We start from the raw sequence: 21866 nt of genomic DNA, 5'->3' as shown, positions 1-21866 counted from the left end.
TCAAAGTGCTCATTTCTCAGAGGTCTGTCTTGGCACGCTACCCAAAATGCTAACTGTTCCAGGTTCAGCTCAAGCACGGACCTCTCGAGGAGATTCACTGAGGTCAGAAGCTCTGTTTTTCATCCCAGCAGCTCATAAGATCCCTGGCAAGGATCGGCCATTCAGTACACGCTCGCTGAAGAAACGGATGAGGACCAGCTCCTCTTTGGTCGCCCAAAGCTGTTTATGCTGTTCTGTGCCAAGGCAGACTCCTGACACCTTCTGAACGGAACAGATCTGAGTTCTTTGAGGCGCATTTCAGGGAGACCGTAAGACTCTGACTCTCTTTCGTGAATACCAAAAACTTTCTAAAGTAAAACAAATTTGTGTATTCATGAATAATTAGGACCCTGCCTGACTCAGAAAAGATTCCTTTAAATAAAGATGCTTCTGAAAACCACGAAAATATAATATTCTTTTCCCTCAAATTACTAACGTAATTAGGATTTCACAGAACAACTAAATCACAAATTATAAGATATCATTATGAGGAATTAAGGAGAAAGGAAAAAACATTGAAAGTCAAGGAATAAATGACACCATAAGCCAGCAAGTACCAAATGTAAAGAGAGTGCTGACAGCAAAACGAAACTGTCCAAGGTGAGGAGGGGAGGGCCTGGTGGGAGAGTAGTTCAGTTGCTGAACGAGTTTTATATATCACAGGACCATCAAGAACACAGGGATGAACACATGTGGTTAAAGTCTAAACAGAGTATAACCTCAGTTTTCTGTTCCTAAGAGACTGCTGTAGATGTTTCCAAAACTCCTGCGTGCCAGGCCTGCTCCAGGAGGGCGAGGATGGGAGGCGTGCTCCCTGCCCATCTTGGCCACTGTCTGATGACCCTTCTGAGCCAAGACCCCGGTCATCAGGGCCGGGCGATTCGAGATGTTCATACCATCCATTCACCTCTGCTTCCCTCCCTCCACCCAATCCCCTCGCCTTTCCAGGGACTGCACTCGGTTTTCGTGGTTGAAATCAGAAGGTAGAGAGTGGAAGATCTGGGAGACTAAGCTAAGCCCCCTCACTTCCCCGGTCCCGCTGGACGTCTACAATGGCTTCTGTCTCTGCCCACAACGAGCTTGACCCGAGTGCTCAGGGTCCATATGCTGGACACGGAGCTGGACGGTGGGAAGTGAAGGCCTCGTCCTCCCACCCCACCCCGCCGCCTCCTATGGGGTGGGTCTCCCATCGCTGTGCCCTTGCTGAATGGCTGGCCCTGCCCTGAGCCCTTTGCCTCCATTATGTCAACGTGAAGCCCTGAGAGTTTTCCACCTTTGATATCTGGGTCTAGCGAGGGCTCTGGAGGTCGGGTAACCTGTCCAAGGTCACACAGCTAGTACGAGGCCGGTGTTGCTGATACCCCACTAAGCTCACACCACAGGGCAGCTCTTGGACAGGCACACTTGTAAAGGTTCAGGGGAACGTCCAGCTGTCCACTGAGCTCCTCCTGCCTCCTCTGTGTGCCCTCTGACCCTCACACAAGTCAACCCGAGGCCACGTTAGTCTATTCCCCTCACCGCCAGCCCTGTCCTCCCGGGGTGTCCAGTGCACTCTGCCCTTGAATTGGCCTCCTTCCTTCTCTCCAAGGCCCCTCCCAAGAATCAGGCCTGGGCCCATGTGGGTTCCCCACCCCTAATAATTGTAAAGTTTCCCCTTTTGTCGCAAAGTCTAGGGGTCCTCTGCTTACTTTACCCAAGTTGTAGGATATACACATTGGTCTCATTGGTCATTGGTTTGCTTTACTGTGTACGTTTCCCAGCCACCAGCTGCCCACGACGCACTTAGCTTCTGCAAAGTGGAGTCAGTAGGCCGTTTTCTGCTTATTTGCAGGAAGAAATGAAGCCCAGAGTTCAATAATTCTAGATTTCAGGAAAGACATGAAGGTGATGACAACCAAGGAAACTGTCCAAAGTGGCTATTAGACTATGAATTTGAAAGGCCTTTTTATTCTTCAATTTTTTTTCTCTCCCAGACCATTCCATGTCAGGTACTAAGCCTTCTGACTATGTGGTGAAGGGAAAAGGTGAGAGCTGGGGCTGGAGAGCCCCAAGTTGGGAGGAAGCTTGGTTCACACAGGCAGTCCTAAATGTTATGTATCTCTGCCCTCCTAATGCAGCTGGATGTAAATCAGAGGGACCCAAAGTCTAGACAAGGGGTGGAAAGTTCTTTCTGTAAAGGGCCAGGCTGTAGGTCACATGATCTCTGCCGAAGCCACCCATGTCTGCACTGTAGCATGAGAGCAGCCACAGGCAGTACATACACAAGAGAATGTAGATATGGGGAGGGGGAAGGGTAAGCTGAGACAAAGCGAAAGAGAGGCATGGACATATATACAGTACCAAACGTAAGGTAGATAGCTAGTGGGAAGGAGCCGCATAGCACAGGGAGATCAGCTCGGTGCTTTGTGACCGCCTGGAGGGGTGGGATAGGGAGGGTGGCAGGGAGGGAGATGCAAGAGGGAAGGGATATGGGAAGAGATGTATATGTATAACTGATTCACTTTGTTATAAAGCAGAAACTAACCATTGTGAAGCAATTATACTCCAATAAAGTTGTAAAAAAATATTAAAAGTTGAACCAACTAAAAAAAAAAAAAAAAAAAGATGTGCTCCAGTAAAACTTTATTTACAAACACGGCATTGGGTTGGCTTTGGCTCCACCCTGTGGTTTGCTGACCTCTGGTGTAGACACAAGGAAATGCCTTGAGGCCAGGCAGAAAAAGAGGCAGAAAACTTTAATGGACGCTTATAAAAGAAGTTTAGTATGATCTATGTATTGCCTGGTAGAAAGGAGTGTTTGAGCAAATCATTCCGGAGTAAAATTCAGACCTTTAGAGTACATTTAGTGATTAAAATGACAACACTGCCAGGCGGCACTTGGCAGTATAGCCTGTGAGATGGGGACTCTTGTCAGCCCCAATCTGCAGATAAGGAAACTGAGGCCAAGAACGGTTAAGTAAGTCGCTTGAGGTTAAACAGCTGGTAAGTGTGAGATCTGAGCCAGTGTGGCCCCAGTGCTGAGCTCTTAATCACAATGTTTACTATTGTCTTAATGTTAAGATGTTAATATTTTAACACAAAATAACCGCACGGAAGAGATACTTTGGTATGAAAGGGCTCTTATTGCTCGCACGCCTGGCACACAGTGAATGGCTTGTTCTTACTGGTGCTGTTGGAAGGGCCTTCGGAGGAGGACAGAAGGCGGGGCACTAGGTTGCACTCTCACTGTCTTTTCCTCATGAGGGCAAATTGCACCCCTGGAGCCAATACAGCAGCAAAGGGCAAAAGACCCTGAAGCCAGCCTCCTCCGATGCTGCGGGTACCTCAGAGGCTAGGAATCCCGGAGGAGACCTAATCTCGAAACAGACATGCTCCCCTGTGACCGCTAGAGGGGGCCAGAGATTCGCCACAAACCTCAACTGGCAACTGGCTTGAAACGGAAGAAATCTGATCAAGCAATTCTCCGAGCACGAAGAAATAACCAAAGCGAAGTTAAACCCCGGGTGGAATATAGGCTATATATACACACAACACATGTGCACTTATAAGGAAGTGTAGGTGCATTTGTTGTGCTGCTACTAGTTACAGAATCTCGCAAAAGTCTTGTCCCAGGCCTCTGAGTCAGGGTAGAAACCCCCCTGCATACGAATATGCAGAGATAAGAACGACTAGAAAACAGAAGCGGTGGTGACTGTGCCACCACCAGACAGATGGACGGGAGGCCGACAGCCAGACCTCGTGCGGGAGGAGGGCTCAGCCGACTGAACCAGGGAGGCAGCTTGATGGGCTCTACGTAAAGGCAGCAGAGTCCCCAAGCCCCCGCTGCCCCCTTGCCCTCAGCCAGGGAGCCTAAAGCACGCCGATGCCTGGCTCCCACCTCCAGAAACGTCATTTAATTGATCCAGAAGCTTTATAAACCTCGTCGGGTGATTGGAACCTGCAGCCCAGGTTGAGAACGACCAACAGGCGGTGGGACTGGGGTGGGACTGGGCTGGGTTAGGACGGCCTCCACACGAAAGCATGACGGCGGGTCTGTGTCATCTTCCTAGTCACACAAATCGTGCCCACGAGGCAGCGCGTCCGTGTGCCTGGGTGTCAGACCCCCGATCACACACCCCGTGCTTCCTGCCTCCGCTTCCGGAGTAAGACCCGAAGTTCCACGCAAGAGCCAGCTAACAAGTCCCATTAGCTTCTCAAGGAAGCAAGTGCCGGGTGACGGGTCCATTCATTCTTTCAATAAATAGTCATCGAGCTCCTACCACGGTGTGTGTGTGGGCCCTGGCTGTGCTGCGAAGGAGCTGAAGAAGCCTCCAGGGACCATGTGGTCCCCGTCCATCCCTCTGCGGCGTCCTGGTGGGAGGAACAGTCCCCTCGCCAGGAGCTCTAGAGCCCATGTCCCCAGAGCCTGGGGCCCTGGACGAGCTCAGGGTGGTTGCTTCCCTGCGTGATGCTGGAAAGCGGGACCGAATCAGCCACTCGTCACACATTCACTGAGCACCTACGACGTGCCAGCCTCTGTGCTGGAGGCCGGGGATTGGTCAGGAGGGCAGGCAGACAAGCAGGAGAGGAGTGTGTACCTCAGACTTCTTCCGCATGCATCCCCATCTCTGGGGAGAGAGGATCAAATTCCTCAGGGCTCAGAAATGGCCGCCTGATGTCCTAGACCTCATGTTTTTGGTGTGGATGCGCCCCACTTCATATCGGTGCGTCCTGTCCGTCACCTCTACTGATGAGCGTTCCATACCCACCTCTTTCGCTGTTCAGCAAATTCAATCCCCCGATTCTGACTCCCCAGGAGAGATACAGCATCTGTCCGCCTGAAAAGGAGGGGCCCGGGGCTCGTCCTGCAAGTGACCCAGGGCCTCTGGTCGCTGACTCCCTCCCGAGGTAGCCCTCTCGAGCCTTTTACAGTCCAGTCAAGGGGTGGTGCTGATCACGGGGCAGATTCGGCAGCCAACTAGGCTTAGAACTTGATAATGTGGGTCACCACCGGAGGCGTGTGGATCACTAGTTGGATGATTCATTAATGTTATTTTCCTGTTAATACATAATCATGGGCTTCCCTGGTGGCGCAGTGGTTGAGAATCTGCCTGCCAGTGCAGGGGACACGGGTTCGAGCTCTGGTCTGGGAAGATCCCATATGCCACGGAGCAACTGGGCCCGTGAGCCACAACTACTGAGCCTGCGCGTCTAGAGCCTGTGCTCCGCAACAAGAGAGGCCGCGATAGTGAGAGGCCCGCGCACCGTGATGAAGAGTGGCCCCCGCTCGCCGCAACTAGAGAAAGCTCTCGCACAGAAACGAAGATCCAACACAGCCAAAAATAAATAAATTGATTAATAAATGAAAGCTGAGCTGATGTCCTTCTAAAAAAAATACATAATCATGACTCGGTAATACAGGTCTGCATTTGTGTATATGGTATCTAGACTTTGACACTCTTCGAAACTAGTTATAGAATCGCATACCAAGACTCCTTTACCATCCTGTCATCTCAGACTGGGCTACTAGCCAGTGACTAAGGAACCCCAGGGCTGCCCGGATGCGCTGGCCAGTCTCATTTTCTTGCTTTCAGCTCTTGATAGAGATGTAAATTAGCCCCACTGTATACAATCTACCAGATGTCGTCACTAAAGGGGCAGGCAGATACCTCCCTTGGCTGACTTAGGGGTCAGGAAAGTTCTGTGGTCACATTGTTCCCATCACTGGGAGTAGGGTTTTTCTTCTAATGCTTAATATTGTTTTATATTCAGGAGTAATACGTTCTTCTGTTCATTCTGTTTGGTCTTCTTTTAAAGAGATAAGAGTAGTAAAATGCAAGTAAGAACTGGATACAAGCAAGTCTACAAATGGGTAACTTTCCTTCCTAGGATTTTTGTGAGCACTAACACGGTAACTACATTTGGGCATTTTATTTTCCTAGGAGTATAAAATCCTGTGTAAATTTTAAAGTGTGAAACAAATAAGTAAATAAACAAAGTGCCCATACATGCTGATTGCTCTTGAATAGTTTTCATCTCAGCAATGAATAGGAGGTTCAGTTTAACTTATACCCAAATAAAAGGTTAAAAAGTAGATGCTGCAAAGTAAGTGTGTTTTCAGTGAACACACTGGTTTAATGCAGCCTCAGGGCAAAATGCGATCACAAGCAATTATCTTCAAAACAGAAACAAACAAAAAGAATATTCCAGGGCTTCCCTGGTGGCGCAGTGGTTGGGAATCCGCCTGCCAATGCAGGGGACACGGGTTCGATCCTTGGTCTTGGAAGAGCCCATGTGCTGAGGAACAACTAAGCCTGGGAGCCACAACTACTGAGCCCACGTGCCACAACTACTGAGCCCGTGTGCCTAGAGCCCAGACTCCGCAACGAGAAGCCACCGCAACAAGAAGCCTGTGCACTGCAACCAAGAGTAGCCCCTGCTCGCCACAACTAGAGAAAGCCTGAGCACAGGAACGAAGACTCGATGCAGCCCAAACTAAATAAATAAATTTATATATAAAAAAGAATATTCCAGGGAGTATATTAGCTGATTAAAAAAATCTCATAAATGATCCATAAAATGTTCCCCAGCAGCGTCCTGTACTGTCATGTGTCACAGACTTGGCTGTCCAGAATGACTACATAGCGACTTGCAAACAAAGACTCACCATCTCTGCTAAAACAGCAGAGACGCCATCAGCAAAGTTAGGGACTGGTGATGATTAAACAGCTTGCGGATTTAACAAAACCTACAGTGGCAAACATGTGCCGCCTCTTCTCTGTTTGCGGGGAATTCTTGCCTGAAGGTTGAAGTGAGGTTTAAGAAGGAAGCAGAGCCGAAAATACATTTTAGAGGAGAACGTGCACGCCTCCTGGAGCAGGTGGAGCACAGGGCGAGAAAACCCGAAAACCTCGGCACTCGCGCCGGGCGACAGCAAGGCCCGCTTGGCCCACCCTCGGAAGCTGACAAGTCATCGGTGGCTCTGCGCTTGGCTGATCAGACCCGAGCGATTTTAGAAGAGCCGATGATGAGTCTTTGCTAGTTATAAAGAAATTCTTGACGCCTCACCTATGCTCCTATTAGCGTGAAAGATTCTCATAGGTAGTTTGAAAAAATGGCTTTACAACCTGGCTTCAACCTTTTTTTTTTTAAAATTTATTTATTTATGTTTGGCTGTGTTGGGTCTTCATTTCTGCGCGAGGGCTTTTTCTAGTGGCGGCGAGCGGGGGCCACTCTTCATCGCGGTGCACGGGTCTCTCACTGTTGTGGCCTCTCCCGTTGCGGAGCACAGGCTCCGGACGCGCAGGCTCAGTAGTTGCGGCTCACGGGCCCAGTTGCTCCGCGGCATGTGGGATCTTCCCAGACCAGAGCTCGAACCCGTGTCCCCTGCACTGGCAGGCAGATTCTCAACCACTGCGCCACCAGGGAAGCCCCTTGGCTTCAGCCTTTTTTTGCCTCTACTGAGTTTTTCTCCAAAGCTCCCGGTGGCTTCCTTGGTGCTGCTTCCCAGGGACCTCCTGGAAAGGAGTAGGTCCCCCGTCTCTTCTGACCTCCAGCAGCCTTTCATACGGTGGACCCGCCTTCCGCTCCCAACGCTGCGCCAGGCCGTCCTCCGCCCCGTCTCCTGGTCCCTTCTGCCCGGCTGCCCCGGGTCCCTCTGGATCAGCACCTTCTCTCTTCCGCGGCTCCTCGCGGTCCCTGAGCAGGAGATTCTGTGAGGACCACCGTCTGTCTTGCCTCCACGCTCTCCAGGGGACGCTTCTGGAAACCATCCACGTCTGTGCTGACGACCACCAAGGCTGTCCTGCTCCAGGCGTCTCTCCTGGGCTTCAGATGCAGGGCTCCACCTGCCTGCTGGGCGGCCCCTCCAGTGGCACTCGCAGCAGCGCGCCGTCTCCACCCGCCCCCCCCGCCCCCCGCCCCCCGCCCCAGCCCGGGTGCCCGTCTCACCCTCGACTCCTCCGCTCCATCCTCGCCACCCACTGAAGTCCAAACCCTGCTACTGTTTCCGTCGGAAGAGCGCCGGCGTCCCCCCTGCTTCCCTTCACCGTGACTGCGTGGCCCCGGCGCCCGCAGATCCAGGGCTTGTGACAACGAGTGTCCCCTCTTCCCAGCCCGCTCCGCGCTGCAGTCAGAGTCACCGTCCTGAGCGCGGGAGCGCAGCGCCGGCCTGGGGGGGGGGGGGGCGGGGAACTTCGCACGTGCGTCCTCCGGCTCTCCGGCCTGGCGCCGGCGCCCCTCGGCCTGGCCTCTCCTCCCCCATCCCCTCCCCGCCCCCTGGCTCTTGGTCACTGCAGCCGCCTAGACACACACGCGGGGCCCGCACGACGGCCCCTCCCGGCTCCAAGCAGGGGCCGCCTCCTCCTTACTGTTTGCCCCTGTGCCCAGCGCACGGGAGAAGTGATACATCTTGTTTCAGTGCAGGATCCGACCCCCTGGGAGGGTCTTTAAAGGGAGTCCTGAGGCCCGTGTGGTTGGGGGCGGCAGAGGAGAGTCACACCCACCTCTCAGGCCCACTGGACTTCGTGGGATGGCCCTGCGCGGCAGCGAGTCACCCACAGGGGCTATGGGGACGCTGCCTCGTGCTGCCTCCAGCCCCTAATGGCGGCGGTGCTCTGGGCGAGTCCTCAGCGCAGGGCCTGGTGAGGAGGAAACTGCCAGGGGAAACAGCGGGCGCTTCCTGGGGGAGGGGGTGGGTGCAGGCAGGCAGGCGCCCCCAGGTGCGAAAAAGGAGCGCTCCTTTCACGTGGGCCGCGCCGGCAGGGGGAGCTCAGAGAGGAAGGGTCTGGCCTGAGCGGAGGGTGGGCAGGAGGGGGCCCAGCGCCCTGGGTTCCCACGCTGCCCGGCACTCGGTGCTCTGCCCACGGTAACCCGTGAAATCCTCACCGCAGCAAAGGTCAGCACCATCCCCGTCCCCACGTCACGATGAGGAAACACCACAGAGAGGCGATGTGAGTTGCCCCAGGTCGCACAGCGGCACGTTGGGTTTCTTGGACCACCTTCCTGAGCAGCCCTGGGGGGCGGGGGAGGGGCAGGAAAAACTAGCCAGTGAGGCCTCGTAAAGTCAGGCTGCAGCTTCAAGGAAGGACTGGGAGTCTGGGGTTAGCAGGTGCAAACTGTTACCTATAGAATGGATAAACAACAGGTCCTAGGTCCTACTGTAGAGCACAGGGAACTATATGCAGTATCCTGTGATAAACCACAGTGGAAAAGAATATGAAAAAGAATACATATATGTGTATAACTGAGTCACTGTGCTGTACAACAGAAATTAACACAACATTGTAAATCAACTATACTTCAATAAAAAAAAAAAAAGAACATTAGAAAATGAGATTCTCTGAGTTTTCACCCCAGACCTCATTTATTCATCCGATTCCCAGGAAGGCTGGGTCTGCCCAGGGGTGCGGAGATGACAGCGCAGGGCTACCAGGAGATGTAAGGAACAGGATACACCCCGCAGCTTCTGGGCCAGCTCTCCTACACATACTGAGTAATCTCCACCGCCTGGTTTCGGTTCTCCTCACAAGGAGAACGGGTTGCGCCGTATTCTGATTCATTTCTTGCCGACTGACAGAAAACACAGTTATGTTGAGAGCCACTGTTGCTGAGGATCTCGTTAGGAGCGGCCCTGACCCTAGATGTAGTGATTCTAGGAAAAAATACCTGTGAGAAGCAGGCGAGCTTCACCCACAAGGTTCCCACTGACCAAGCTGTTTCCCCAGCTGCCCAGGCACACAGCCCTCGCGTGCTGTCCTGCTGTGCACAGCTGAGAATTTATCCAGCCCTTGCCGTGCGGTGGGAAAACAAATACAAACATCTCTTTTGTATTTTAAAAAATGATTATTCCAAGACCCTTTTATAAATGTAGAGTTGTATTGACTATGACCTTTAAAATTTATTATTTCAAATACATGAGCATATCTTAATTTTTGCGTGAAAATTTGCCCAAGACTCACACTTACGTAGTGTTTCCACAGTGCCAAGTGCAAGCTTGAAAGGCAAGCCAGTCAACCTCTTCAGATACTCCCAGATGTCTGATATTGCGAAGGATTATCCGGGTAACTGATGGGCTTATTTTTAATCTGAAAATTTTGATATTGTGCCTGGGAAAATATTTTTTGAACAGTGATAGAAAAATTGGTGTCTTGCCATGTGTTATGGGCTGAATTGTGTCCCCCCCAAATTCATATGTTGAAGCCCCAGGACCTCAGAATGTTACTGGCTTTGGAGATGGGGCCTTCAAAGAGGAGAATAAGTTAATATGAGATGTTAGCACAGACCCTACTCCACTCTGACTGCTGTCTTTATAAGAAGGGAAATTTGGACATAGACACATACAGAGGAAAGATGACGTGAGGACACAGTGAGGTGTCTGTCTGCAGGCCGAGGAGAGAGGCCTCAGAAGGAACCAGCCCTGTGAACAACTTGATCTTCGACTTTGAGCCTCCAGAACTGTGAGAAAATAAATCTTTGGTGGTTGAGGTTAAACCAGTTGGTGGTATTTTGTTATGGCAGCCCGAGCAAGTGAATACACCGTAATACAGGGGACCCTGGAACAACACGGGTTTGAACTGCTTGGGTCCGTTTATATGTGCATTTTTTTCAATAAATATATTGGAAAAATTGTTGGAGATTTGTGACAATTTGAAAAGAGAAACGAACTGTGTAGCTAGATATGCTGAAAAAATTAAGAAATAGTTAGGTATGTCATACATAAAATATATGTAGATACTAGTTGATCTTTACCTAAGCATGAGTGATATTTAATATAAAATTAATAAGGTGTTAGTTTTCTTACTGTTTTATGACTTTACTTTCAAAGAATTTCATTACTGTATAGCATGCCTCTCTCTCCCTCATAATGGGAGAAACTGCATATCAGCCTATCATCACAGGGAAGTGGTTTTTTAAAAAATCTAACACTGTTTCAATACTGTATTATGGATGTAACTGTGATACTGTGTGCAATAAAATTTTTAATAACAATTCATTCATTAGTGTACAAGCTAAGCTACCATGAAGCAATCATACTGCTGCTTCTTTGTTATCAGTGCATGAATCGTTATACCTGTAAATAAATATGTACTTCTTTTTCACGTTATCTTTTCGTTTTTGATGTCTAGTGTTAGTAACACATATAACATCTATAGTGTTTTGTATCGTATAAGACAATTTTGATGTAGGTACTGATAGATGATTCATCTTGTGAGCATACTTCTGTATCAGTAAACACAGTACAATACTGTAAATATATTTTCTCTTCCTTGTGATTTTCTTAATAACATTTTCTTTTCTCTAGCTTAATTTTTGGTAAGAATACAGTAGATACTACATATAACATACAAAATATGTGTTAATTGACTGTTTATGTTATCGGGAAGCCTCTGGTCAACAGTAGGCTATTGGTAGTTATGTTTGGGGGAGTCATAAGTTACATGCAGATTTTCTACTGCATGGAGGGTCGGGGCCCCTAACTCCTGCACTGGTCAAGGGTCAACTGTATAGTGGGAGTTGGGTGTGTAGAATTTTCAAGAGTTTATCAGTTTGCTTGTCAATCTGTTTACTTCCCTGCTAATTTCATCTTTCTATTTAGAAATTAATTTGTATGAGTGGATAAAAAGAAATTTAACATTGTTTGAATTAAATCATTAACAAGACAGATAGGACTCTTGTTAAAAATAAGTTCAATTTTCACCCCCAGAGATGAGTTTGAAAACACATTTTCAACAACTTCACGCACTCCAACTAAATAATATTTTGAAAAAAATCTGTGGTAATCCTGGAGGAACTATACAAAACTAAGTATTCTTCTGTCTTTTAAGGCATAGTTTGGAAATATCTAAGAATAGCTGTTGTTCACTACTATAAAAAGTGATGTCATTCATTAAAAAAACAAGTCTCGGTGAATTTGGGGAATAGAATCCAGATGAATTCAGAGAATGACCTTAATCATCTCATTGCCTGAGAATATTTATTCTCAAAAACAACTAGAAAATGTCAGATGCTGAATAAATATTAATAACTGAAAATAAGAATCCCTACTTTGCTCTTGTGAATGTAATCATATTATTTTCCATGCTGTCATTGCATACATATTTTCTGTTACACATTTGAATTTTAATTTGTCTCTTAGGAGGAAACTATTATTATTGTTAGCACTACTGGAAGACAAAAGGCATGTTCAGGTAGTCATATTAAATAATCAAACAACCAAAAGAGAACGAGGAAAATGCCAAAAACAAAGTCGCCGTTTTAGAGTTGAGGAATAGATGGTTCGAACTTGCCATCAGTAACATCCACAGAAAATCCTGTTGAAGGTGCGCTGTGAGTGGTGGGCATGTTCTGGCAAAAGCACTCTAGTCAATTGGTGTTCAGTTTGTTATGTAATTAAACTCATGAAAAGGACACTTTTGCATATGATTTAGGGACTTATACCTGCAAATCCATTTCAGAAGTGCTAACTGCGGTGGTTGGTCCTTTAATTTTTAGAAATTAAGTTCTATCATGAGTCAAAGATTTCCAATTAAGTTATTAACTACTGAGTATAGCTATTATGTTTTTATAGAATCCAACAATTTTAAATGAAACTTAGAAGTGATTAAAAAAAAATGCACCAAGAAGAATCGGGATACAGGGAAGAAAAACAGCCCATCAAGAGTTATGAAGTAGCAAGCAGAAAGCTTCCAAAATCCACAAAAAGGAGAGACGTGTAAATAATAAAGTTCCTGTTAAAAATAAGAACCAAGAAAGAATTCTGAAGAGCAAGGGAATTCTGCAAGGGACTTTACAAAAATCAGTCAAGTTTCCAGAGGAAGGGGTAATAACAAAGCAAATCGCAAGCTGCTGCTCAAGTGCTGAGCTGGCAGAATAAACCTATTTCATTTTCTTTTTTGTAGCTCAGGATTCTTTGTTGTGAGGCAAAAGCAGAAAGCTTCAGAAGGTCTTGGGAAATGACACAAATTGGGTTAAGTATGACTTTTAGGAAACTTAATCTGGTCCCTTAGATAAGATTTTACTGTACTTGCTGCAAATTAGACCAGGGGTCTCTGCTGGCTGTAAGGAACGGATGGAAAGAATGTCGAGGTCACTTTGGGGCCAGCAATGCCCCATAGAGCTTCCTGCCATGATGGAAACGTACTATGTCTTCTCTGCCCAACACAGAAGTCACTGGCTATGCGTGGCCGCTGAGCACTTTAAATGTGGCCGTACCATTGATGAACTGAACTTTACATTTTATTCCATTTTAATTAATTCAAATTTGAATCGCCTGGTGTGACCAGTGGCTACAGTGTTGGACAGCACAGCACAGATCCTTTCCATCCCTTTAACTGAAGGCTGTAGACCTTATTTCACTACGTATCCTTGGGTTTTCTGGGATTAAATATTACCCAAGGATTCTGGGATCCCCCGGGGCAGGGCGATCATATCATTGTCCAAACTGGGAGACTTTGAGAAAGACGTGGAGTGTCAGTAACAGTCATGATGAGACAAGAGGCCCAGGACACACAGGACGGGACGGGACGGTCCCCCATCCACAGGGTTGTTGCTCGCAGGTTCAGAGGGAAGTAACTAGGCTTGACTTTACTTCTGTTTAGCGGGCTGCTACAGATAATGTTTAAGTACCTCTGGGCACACATTTTCATCATATCATGATTTTCTTTGCCCCCATAAACATTTACCAAAATCTTTATAACTCACCTCTACTCTCCCAGTGACCCCCGACCACAGAGTACAGCAATGTCTAACAGGATGCTCAGACCAGAAGCACATAATCCATCATATTGATGTCTGAGCTTAGACTGAGTATCTGGGTTGCTAAACTGGGTTGGATGTTTTCAGCTTTCCTCAGGCTTTCTGGTAAGAGGCAGGAAAAGCCAAAAACAGCAGAGGCATATTTCTTTGCAGTCACTCTGCATCCCCTGACAGATACATGTTCTCCCAAAGGGATGACACTGGGCAGGCTGAACAGCCGCAGTTCATTTAGTCCGGATCCTGGATTGTCTGGGGGAGTGGATCCTGGAAATACAAATACAAGTTGCTTGGGACCCTCTCAGTTTTCTGCCATCAGCAGAGGAAGTGTGTTACAGTCAGACTTTACAATTATATTTCAGCAGGACAGGAGCAACCCCCTGCGGAACACACAGGCTTCCCATGTTCAGAAGTCAACCTGCTTTGAAATAGCAAAGACGGACTCTTCTTCGACATGACATACAGAACATGGATTGAAGCACCGAGACGTACAAATAATTTAAAAAGTACAGTTGTATCTATACTCAGATGTCCTTAAAGCGACAAATTCACACAACAAGCCAATTCTCACGTAATCTGTCCGGTATGGCCTGGCTTTTCAAATCCCACCCACCTTTTATAGCCCATCCCGTGTTGAACACAGTCAAGTTTTGTATTAAAAAAATATTTCAAAATGTAATAGGCATGTGGATGAATAGGAAAAGAGAAAGGAATTATTGCGGGAGATTTACCTGCAGGAAAGAGAATTCAGCAACGTAGTGATTCAGATAATCAGGGGGAGGTTTCAGAATCATTTTGTCAGAGGTTTTCACCAACCTGATCGCCCGAATGACAGTTTTCAGTGGTGGGGTGAGGTCCTCCACAGACACGTCACACTGGCATCCTTTGTCATCATACACGTCATCGGTGCCAAGCGCCGTGTCAGCTGCAAGAGAAAAGGGCCAGTTAGGTAGCAGCACAGTGGCAATTTAAAACTTGTTACCGAATTGGTCTCACGTAGGGATGGCGGGGAACTCACAGACTTGGCTTATAAATCAACACGTATAAGGTCGGCCAATTGTTTTTCCCAGTATTATTCTTTCTCCTTTTCCTACCACCTACCCGATTTCACATGGTTTGACGTGACTGCCTTTCTGAGCTGTTTTCCATGGGGCTGCTGACACACTTTCTTCCCGGTAGAGGTGATGGATTTGTGTCGATCCACTCACGCTCTTTTGCCCAGTTCTTTTGAAACTAACGGCCAGAGTTTAACTAACAGCTGTTTGGAGTTAGGAAAGCAGTTTTTGGACATTTAGTGAGCTGGCCTGTATATATAGAGCTTGAAGCCCATGGCACTGACCCCAGTTGTCCCACGCCCTGAACGAGTGTGCTAAGCGTTCGGATCCAAGCACACGGACTCCCTGTCGGTTACTGGACGTGGGCAGCCCAGGACAGAGCTTGCTGATGATAGCACTGCCAAGGCCGAGGGCAGATTCTCAGACTGGATAAGAAAATCAGTTTCCCGTAAACCGAGCAAAATATCTTTCGGCTTAACCACAAAGTTTGACAAAAAGGCAGGGTTACAATAAACACCAAATTACTAAGAATTTATAAAATTAATAAGGCATAAGCATATCATTGCAGCTTGGTTTTCAGTAACAGAATATTGAAAGCAGGTTAAAATTCCTGTAACGAGGAAAAGGTTTAAATAAGTATTGGTAGGTTTATTTAATGGAATATTGAGAATCTGTGAAAAATGATGACTAATGACTGGAAAACTGTCACAATATATTATTAAAGAAACAATCTATATCTGGGATTAAGAATGATTTTATTTTTTTCTGCCTGGCTATATTTTCTAAAATCTCTGCAATGAACATGTATGATCCCGGTAATAAAGTAACAGAAGTGTACTCAGGAGAAAAGAGTTATGTAGCCTCCAAATACTACTTGAACCTCTTTATTTATTATTTTTATTTTTTATTTTGGCCGCACAGCTTGTGGGATCTCAGTTCCCTGCCGGAATCCTAACCACTAGGCCACCTGGGAGCTCCCCTATTTGAGCCCCTTTAAATGTTGACGTAACGAAGGGACTAAAACTGCTTTCTGTCTCCTGCCCTGATCAGTGATCATCTCCTACGTCATAAAAGAAGGAGACTTTGCCATGGGCTGGCCTGGTTGGGTTACAGGTCCTGAAACGCTGTAGGAGGCCCATTCACGGAGCAGTGCTCACATCCGGGATGCAGTTCGTGCATCGCTCAATTCAATGATTCACTGTGTTTACTCAGTTGATGGTGTGCTGGGGCCGGGGGTGGTGTGGTGAAGAGATACAGATGGGTCTTCACAGCTCTCTGTCATGGTCCCTCTGGCCTTCTGGCCTCCAAGCCTCCTAAGTGGGTTCTCCAGAACCACCAACTCATAATAACAATCCTAAACAGCAACCACTCGCTGAAATGTATGCCCGGCGCTTAGACAAAGCTTCTGCACGTATTAGTTTTCTTATTTACAGCAACTGTACAGGTTGGTGATGCTATGCCTGGTTTTTAGATGCTGATATTGAGGCTTCGAGAAGGTAAGTATAATAATTAAACAGCATAAAAGTCAGGGTCCTTTTATCGTTGTGAGGTTAGTGGAAAACTTTTTCCGCAGGTAGGTGCTGTCCCAATAAGCACAAAAGTAAAGATAGTGAAACTACAATGTTCGCGTGGACTGTAAAGTGGAGCGGGGAACGTCCCAAACGGCGACAAGACGTTTTCTCCCTGCCCCCCTCCTGCACCCCAGTAAGACCTTCTGGCTCTCTGTCGCGGTTAGCATTAGGCTGGGCAGTGGATGGGAGACATTGTATCCAAAGCCATTTTATTAGGGACTTTCATTATACTACTTATAACTTGATTATTCAAGGCATAAACCAAGCTCTCAGTTTTTAAAAAAAGTTTTTTCTTTTTGTAAGTTTGGTCAGGGCAAACTAATAGGAAATACATCTTCGTTGCCATGTGTTGAAGCAAGGGCTGAGTTAGAGAATTTTTCCCCTTATTCCAAAACCAGAAAAATGGGGTAAATGCCATCTTTCTGTTTTGTAAGTATCTTGAGGTGTCCATATTCTTTCCAGTGAGGTTAATGACAATTAAATGTTCTTCTCATGATTCCTAGAGGCTTAAAACCCGCGTGACCTCTGAGGCACCTGGGCGGGGCTGAGCTTCCAGCCACGGCTGGCTCTGTGCTCTCTGCTCTCTGCTTTCCGACCACACTGCTGGCCCTCTGCCCTGGCATTTGGAGAATGTGGGTCATGGGAACAGGAGCTCACGTGAGCACCAATCTGCAAAAACCCAGTCCTGAAGGGCCGCGTGCCAGCAGCGCATAGTGCTCCCCAAGCTGGCATTGTGCTCCGCGGGGGTGAGCCTCTGTGGCTGGTGGGCCTGCCCTGTGCACGCCCCGTCTGTGCTGGGAAGAAAGGAAGCTGAAAATACAGCCCTCTGTCTCCCCCAAGCCACTCTGTCTCCTAGTAATTAGCTGTGTTCAAGATTTGCTTTCAAATACTTTGTTCCCCCAGGTTTTGGAAAACTCTATTCCATAGTTTTTGGAAAGAACCACTTGGACCTTACACGATAGAGAGGAGGTAAAGAGAAGATTCTGGAAACTTCTGCTATGCCCAAAGACTGTCTTCCTGTTCCCACTATAAATTTTGCCATCAAGATGCAGGTGTTTGAGAAGAAGGACAGGTAGTTTCTGGTTCTTTCTCTTTGTCACCTGCTCTTACAGATTAGATTTCTTGACGAAATGATTACAGTGGTTTTCAACCTTGGCTGCATGTTAGAATGACACCTCAGTACTCAGGATGGGCTGGAACACAGGCCTCAGAGGTGTCCATGTGCAGCCAAGAAGGACCACTGACTGGAAGTGGAAAATGGTGCCCCTGGTTTCCCCCAGCTGGAGCCAAGGCATGTGTGTGTGTGACTAGTCTGCCATCGGACTTGGGCTCATCCCCATGTTTCCCCTCACATCACCAGTGTATTTTGCACAGTTTGAGACAATATAGGTGCTTCCCAAGACAACAGGAAATAATCACATCATAAAAAACAGAAAAAGAAATCCCTTATGAGCTGGTGACCTTGGAACAGGTTTCATCATCTTATTGTTCAGCCTGGAGACCTTGGCTTTCTGAATTCCAGCCACTGTTTTCCACCCCTCAGCCACCTGAGGCCCGCTCTGCAGGCCGTGACCCTGTTCTCTTTCAACGGAGTCACTACTGTTCTTACACACAAGAGACTCACATGTTCAGAGACAAAAATAAAATCAAACTGTCAAAACCTAGCAGAAAACATTTGTTTGTCTGTGGAGGAAACAGTGATGGCCTGATGTTTGGTCACTAAGAGGAATTATAAAGGAGACAACCTTGGTCATGAAGACAGAAAATGTTACCACCTGAAATGACCAAATTATAATGCAAACGAAAGTCCTGATTAGGAAAAAACTGAAAGGTATAAAAAAGCTTAATATTTATAATGTATAAGAAGCTTATTTGAATGGATCACAATCCAAAATATTAATGTATTATACAAAGAAGTCAGTCAGGAAAGACCACCAGTAGCAAAAAATGATAGAAAACTTTTCAACCTAACTAGAAATTAAAAAAAAAATTAAAATTATTTGAAAGTATGGACTTATACTTATTTAGTAGCAAAAGAATAATAACTAATACTAACAAAATTGAGGTGACTCTGGTACACTTTGACATTGCTAGTGACAATGTAAATCAGAACAAAGTTTTATGGCAAGAAAAAGTTTAAAAAAATTTAAAATCAACAATCTTATAATTTTATACCAGGAAAGTTATCTTTGGAAAATAATTTCAAAAAGAAAATAAAGATAGCTTAATGTAATAATTTTTATTGCATCATTGCCTATTGTAGAGAGATAGTTATATAAATTTCAATGTCCCAAAGTAGAAAACTGTAAATTATAGTATTTGACCATGCTGATGTACTACACAGCTATGGAAATGATAATTATGAAGAGTACATGGTAGTATGAAAGTATTTTTAAGTGTTCAGTAAAATTAAAATATGAAACCAAATACTCACGTTGATTAGAACTATGTACCATGATATATAAAAAGAAAAGCAGCTAGAAGTAGAAAACCAGCTAGAAGTGAATATATAAAAATGAAATTAGCTGTATCAGGGCATGAGACTATAGATGATTTACATTACTTTTATTGGGTTGGCCAAAAAGTTCGTTCAGGTTTTTCTGTAAGATGTTCCTTAAGGAATTTAAAGATTTTTTTCCATCACAAAAAAATATATGTTTTTTGAAATAGAGTATTTGAAAAATAGGAAAACAATTAGAAGAAAATAAAATCTTTCCAAGTTGCAGAACTTAAAATAAACAACTACTGTAATATGTTTCTTATAGTAAAAATGTGAAAGCTACAAGTTTGCAATACATTTTAGGCATTTAAATGGACCACGTAATGATTCTATTCCACTGTGCTATAAGGAACACACATTAAAAAGGCTACTATCAGTGGTGGTGATAACTAATTTATTACAACCTGTTATGAAGTATAATTGATTTTCCAATTCTTCTGCTGCTTGTCTTTCAATTACCTTTTCCCCACTACCATTTCCATTACCTTAAATATCATCTTAAATGTACAGTCTCCACTTCAGCCACGTGCTAGTTCAAAGGCGTCTCCTTTAATCCAGCTGAGTTTAGAATACCTGCCTGGGTCCTGATGCAGCAGCACGATATTATTTGGCTACGTCCTTGTTTGGGGACTTTCCTTCTGTTCTGTGCTGGGTGCTGCTGTGTCCTCAAGACACTAATAAGAAACCCAGAAAAATACTCCAGATAATATATTTTTTGTTCTAGACTTTTGCCTTTTCAAATAGTTTTTATTTTAACTTTGTTTTTCTCTCATTATGACAGTAATGCATGCTTCTCCTAGAAACGTTGAAAATTTGAATTTTAAATTAAACCATGGAGAACGAGTAAAGGTTTTTGTAGTTCTAACACTCGGGCAGGTCCTATTAAATTTTGGCCTCTTCCCTTCCAGTATCTTTCTGTGCATCAACTGATGTTTAACGTCCAAGTCAATTTCTCAACACCGATTAGAAGTTGTACATCTCTGGTTGCCATGGCGGGGGGCTTTGCTTTGATAGCTCAAAAGACCTTATTCAGCCTCATCTTATTATATGGCTGTTTCATCTCATGCTCCAGCTACACCGGACGACGAACAGTTCCTCAAGGTGCTGTCTAAGCATTATTACCTTTGGCTACTCTCCCAAGGGCTACCCTCTATACACCCCCTTTCCGTTTTTTTCTTTTTGGCTGGCGATCTGCGGGTGCTGAATTTGCAGTAGACAGATGATTATATGCATAGAGCACCACAAAAGCACCCCAAAATGAGAAGGACATCGGAATATTTACAACAAATCACTTACATTTCAGCATGCGTATAACTCTTGCACCGTGTTGAAAACTAGAATTTTATTTTGTGGTTTAGCAATTCCTGTTGATGTTGAGTTATCCAAAGCCAAGAGCATGAGGGCAGTAGGACAGAGTTCAGAGCCTCAGATCCAGCTTCCCAGACACAAGGCTTTTGGGTCTGTGGCCTCTGGGAAATGCAGCCTGACCCCCAAAGCTGACTCAGCCCTGTCCTCCTGTTCTGAATACATCTCTCTTATATTTGTTGTTTACAACCCCTTTCCTTGGCAGACAGTGAGCTGCGAGGGCAGGGACCCCATCCTCCATCCACGCATCCATCTTCCCTGTATCTCCTCATGCATGGACCTACCACCCCCAGAGCCCTGACGGTGCACGTTTGCTTCGTGAGTGAAGCATTTCCCCTTGACCTCAATAAAGTCTGGATGCAGGATTTTAGGATTGGATTTAGGACCTTCATTCATTCAGTCCTTGTGTGTGAGATGGCTTACAAAGATGAGCTGTAATTTAAAATATTACACTGCCAGACTGGAAATATTGTGCTCATTTTACACAAATGAAGGAGCTGCAGCTAGGAGTGAAAAATGACGTACGTGGGGCTTTTAACATGGGGCCAGAGCAGCCATCCCGGAGGAACTGCCTTGCATCCTGTTTTCTGACCCTGTGAACTGGGCCAAACTGCCAGCATCCCAAGAAGTCAGCAAGAATGAGAAAACGGTGCTGCAGGGACTGATGAAAATGAACCTTTACCTGGTGACCACTTGGCCGGACTAATGAGTGAAGTGCAAATCCAATAGCTTTACTCATCAGCACCAATGGACTCTTCTTCAGAGCAACCTGTCTCATCTTCCTCTTACTTGTTTCATTAAAAACCCTGATTCTCTCTCCTGTAATAGGGACACTATTGTATTTCTACCCCAGTACATGTACCCAAATTGCAATTCTTTGATCCCAAATAAATGCTTTTGCCTCTTGAATTGGTTTCCTGTTTTTTGTAGGTTGATATCAGTGAGCTTAGATGACCTGCCCAAGATACAGGGTTGTTAGGGTACAGCAGTCCTTTTAACACTGAGATGGCACCTCCCTGCACACAAATCTCCCCGTGTTTTGCAGAGTAAAAGCTCAAGTCTTCAGAAGGCCTGCAGGGCCCCATGTGCCGCCCCTTCTCCCACCTTCCCATCAGGGCTCCCCTCTCTCTGTTTCCTCCAGGCCCCCCGGCTGCTCCGCGCACCTCTCTCCCTAGGGCTCCCTCTGGGGATGCTCCCTTCCAGATGGCCTGGGGGCTCCGTAGCTGCTGAGGCCTCTGCTCAGTGTCTGTTCTCCAAGAGAACCACCAGGACTCCCTTACCCAAGGCCAAGAGTGTCATCTTGTTCTCTGATGTATCTCAAGCACCTGGAACAGAGTGTCTGGAACAGGGTAAGCAAACTAGTATTTACTCAGGGAACCAGTCAGGGTGAGTGATACCCGTCCATTCCATCTCTCTGATCGATCACAAACTTTAATGCACTAGTTAACCTCTGGATTTGGCCTTATCGTTTTCTCTTTTACTGTTTATTTTATTTTATTTTTTTGGTTGTTGTTGTTTATATGTTTTGGTGATCTTTCATGACTAGATATATACTTTGAGATCCTACTGTGGAAAAAAGATCCAATTTTTCCTCAAAGTGTTTAA

The 21866-nt window shown here is 46.1% G+C and overlaps 1 protein-coding gene across 1 annotated transcript in view; it reads right to left on the bottom strand.

The window, feature by feature from the left end:
- The window catches only part of KCNQ5 (potassium voltage-gated channel subfamily Q member 5), a 589895-nt gene that overhangs the window by 7816 nt on the left and 560213 nt on the right, over positions 1-21866 (bottom strand). Inside the window, exon 11 of the mRNA XM_060114492.1 lies at positions 14587-14695. Within this exon, the coding sequence (XP_059970475.1) occupies positions 14587-14695 (109 nt within the window). The remainder of the gene's footprint in view (positions 1-14586; positions 14696-21866) is intronic.

This window comes from Mesoplodon densirostris, chromosome 12 (genome assembly GCF_025265405.1).
Source record: "Mesoplodon densirostris isolate mMesDen1 chromosome 12, mMesDen1 primary haplotype, whole genome shotgun sequence".
Taxonomy (NCBI): Eukaryota; Metazoa; Chordata; class Mammalia; order Artiodactyla; family Ziphiidae; genus Mesoplodon; species Mesoplodon densirostris.
Note: the sequence above shows the minus strand (reverse complement) of the source record. Positions and strands in the feature narration are given on the sequence as shown.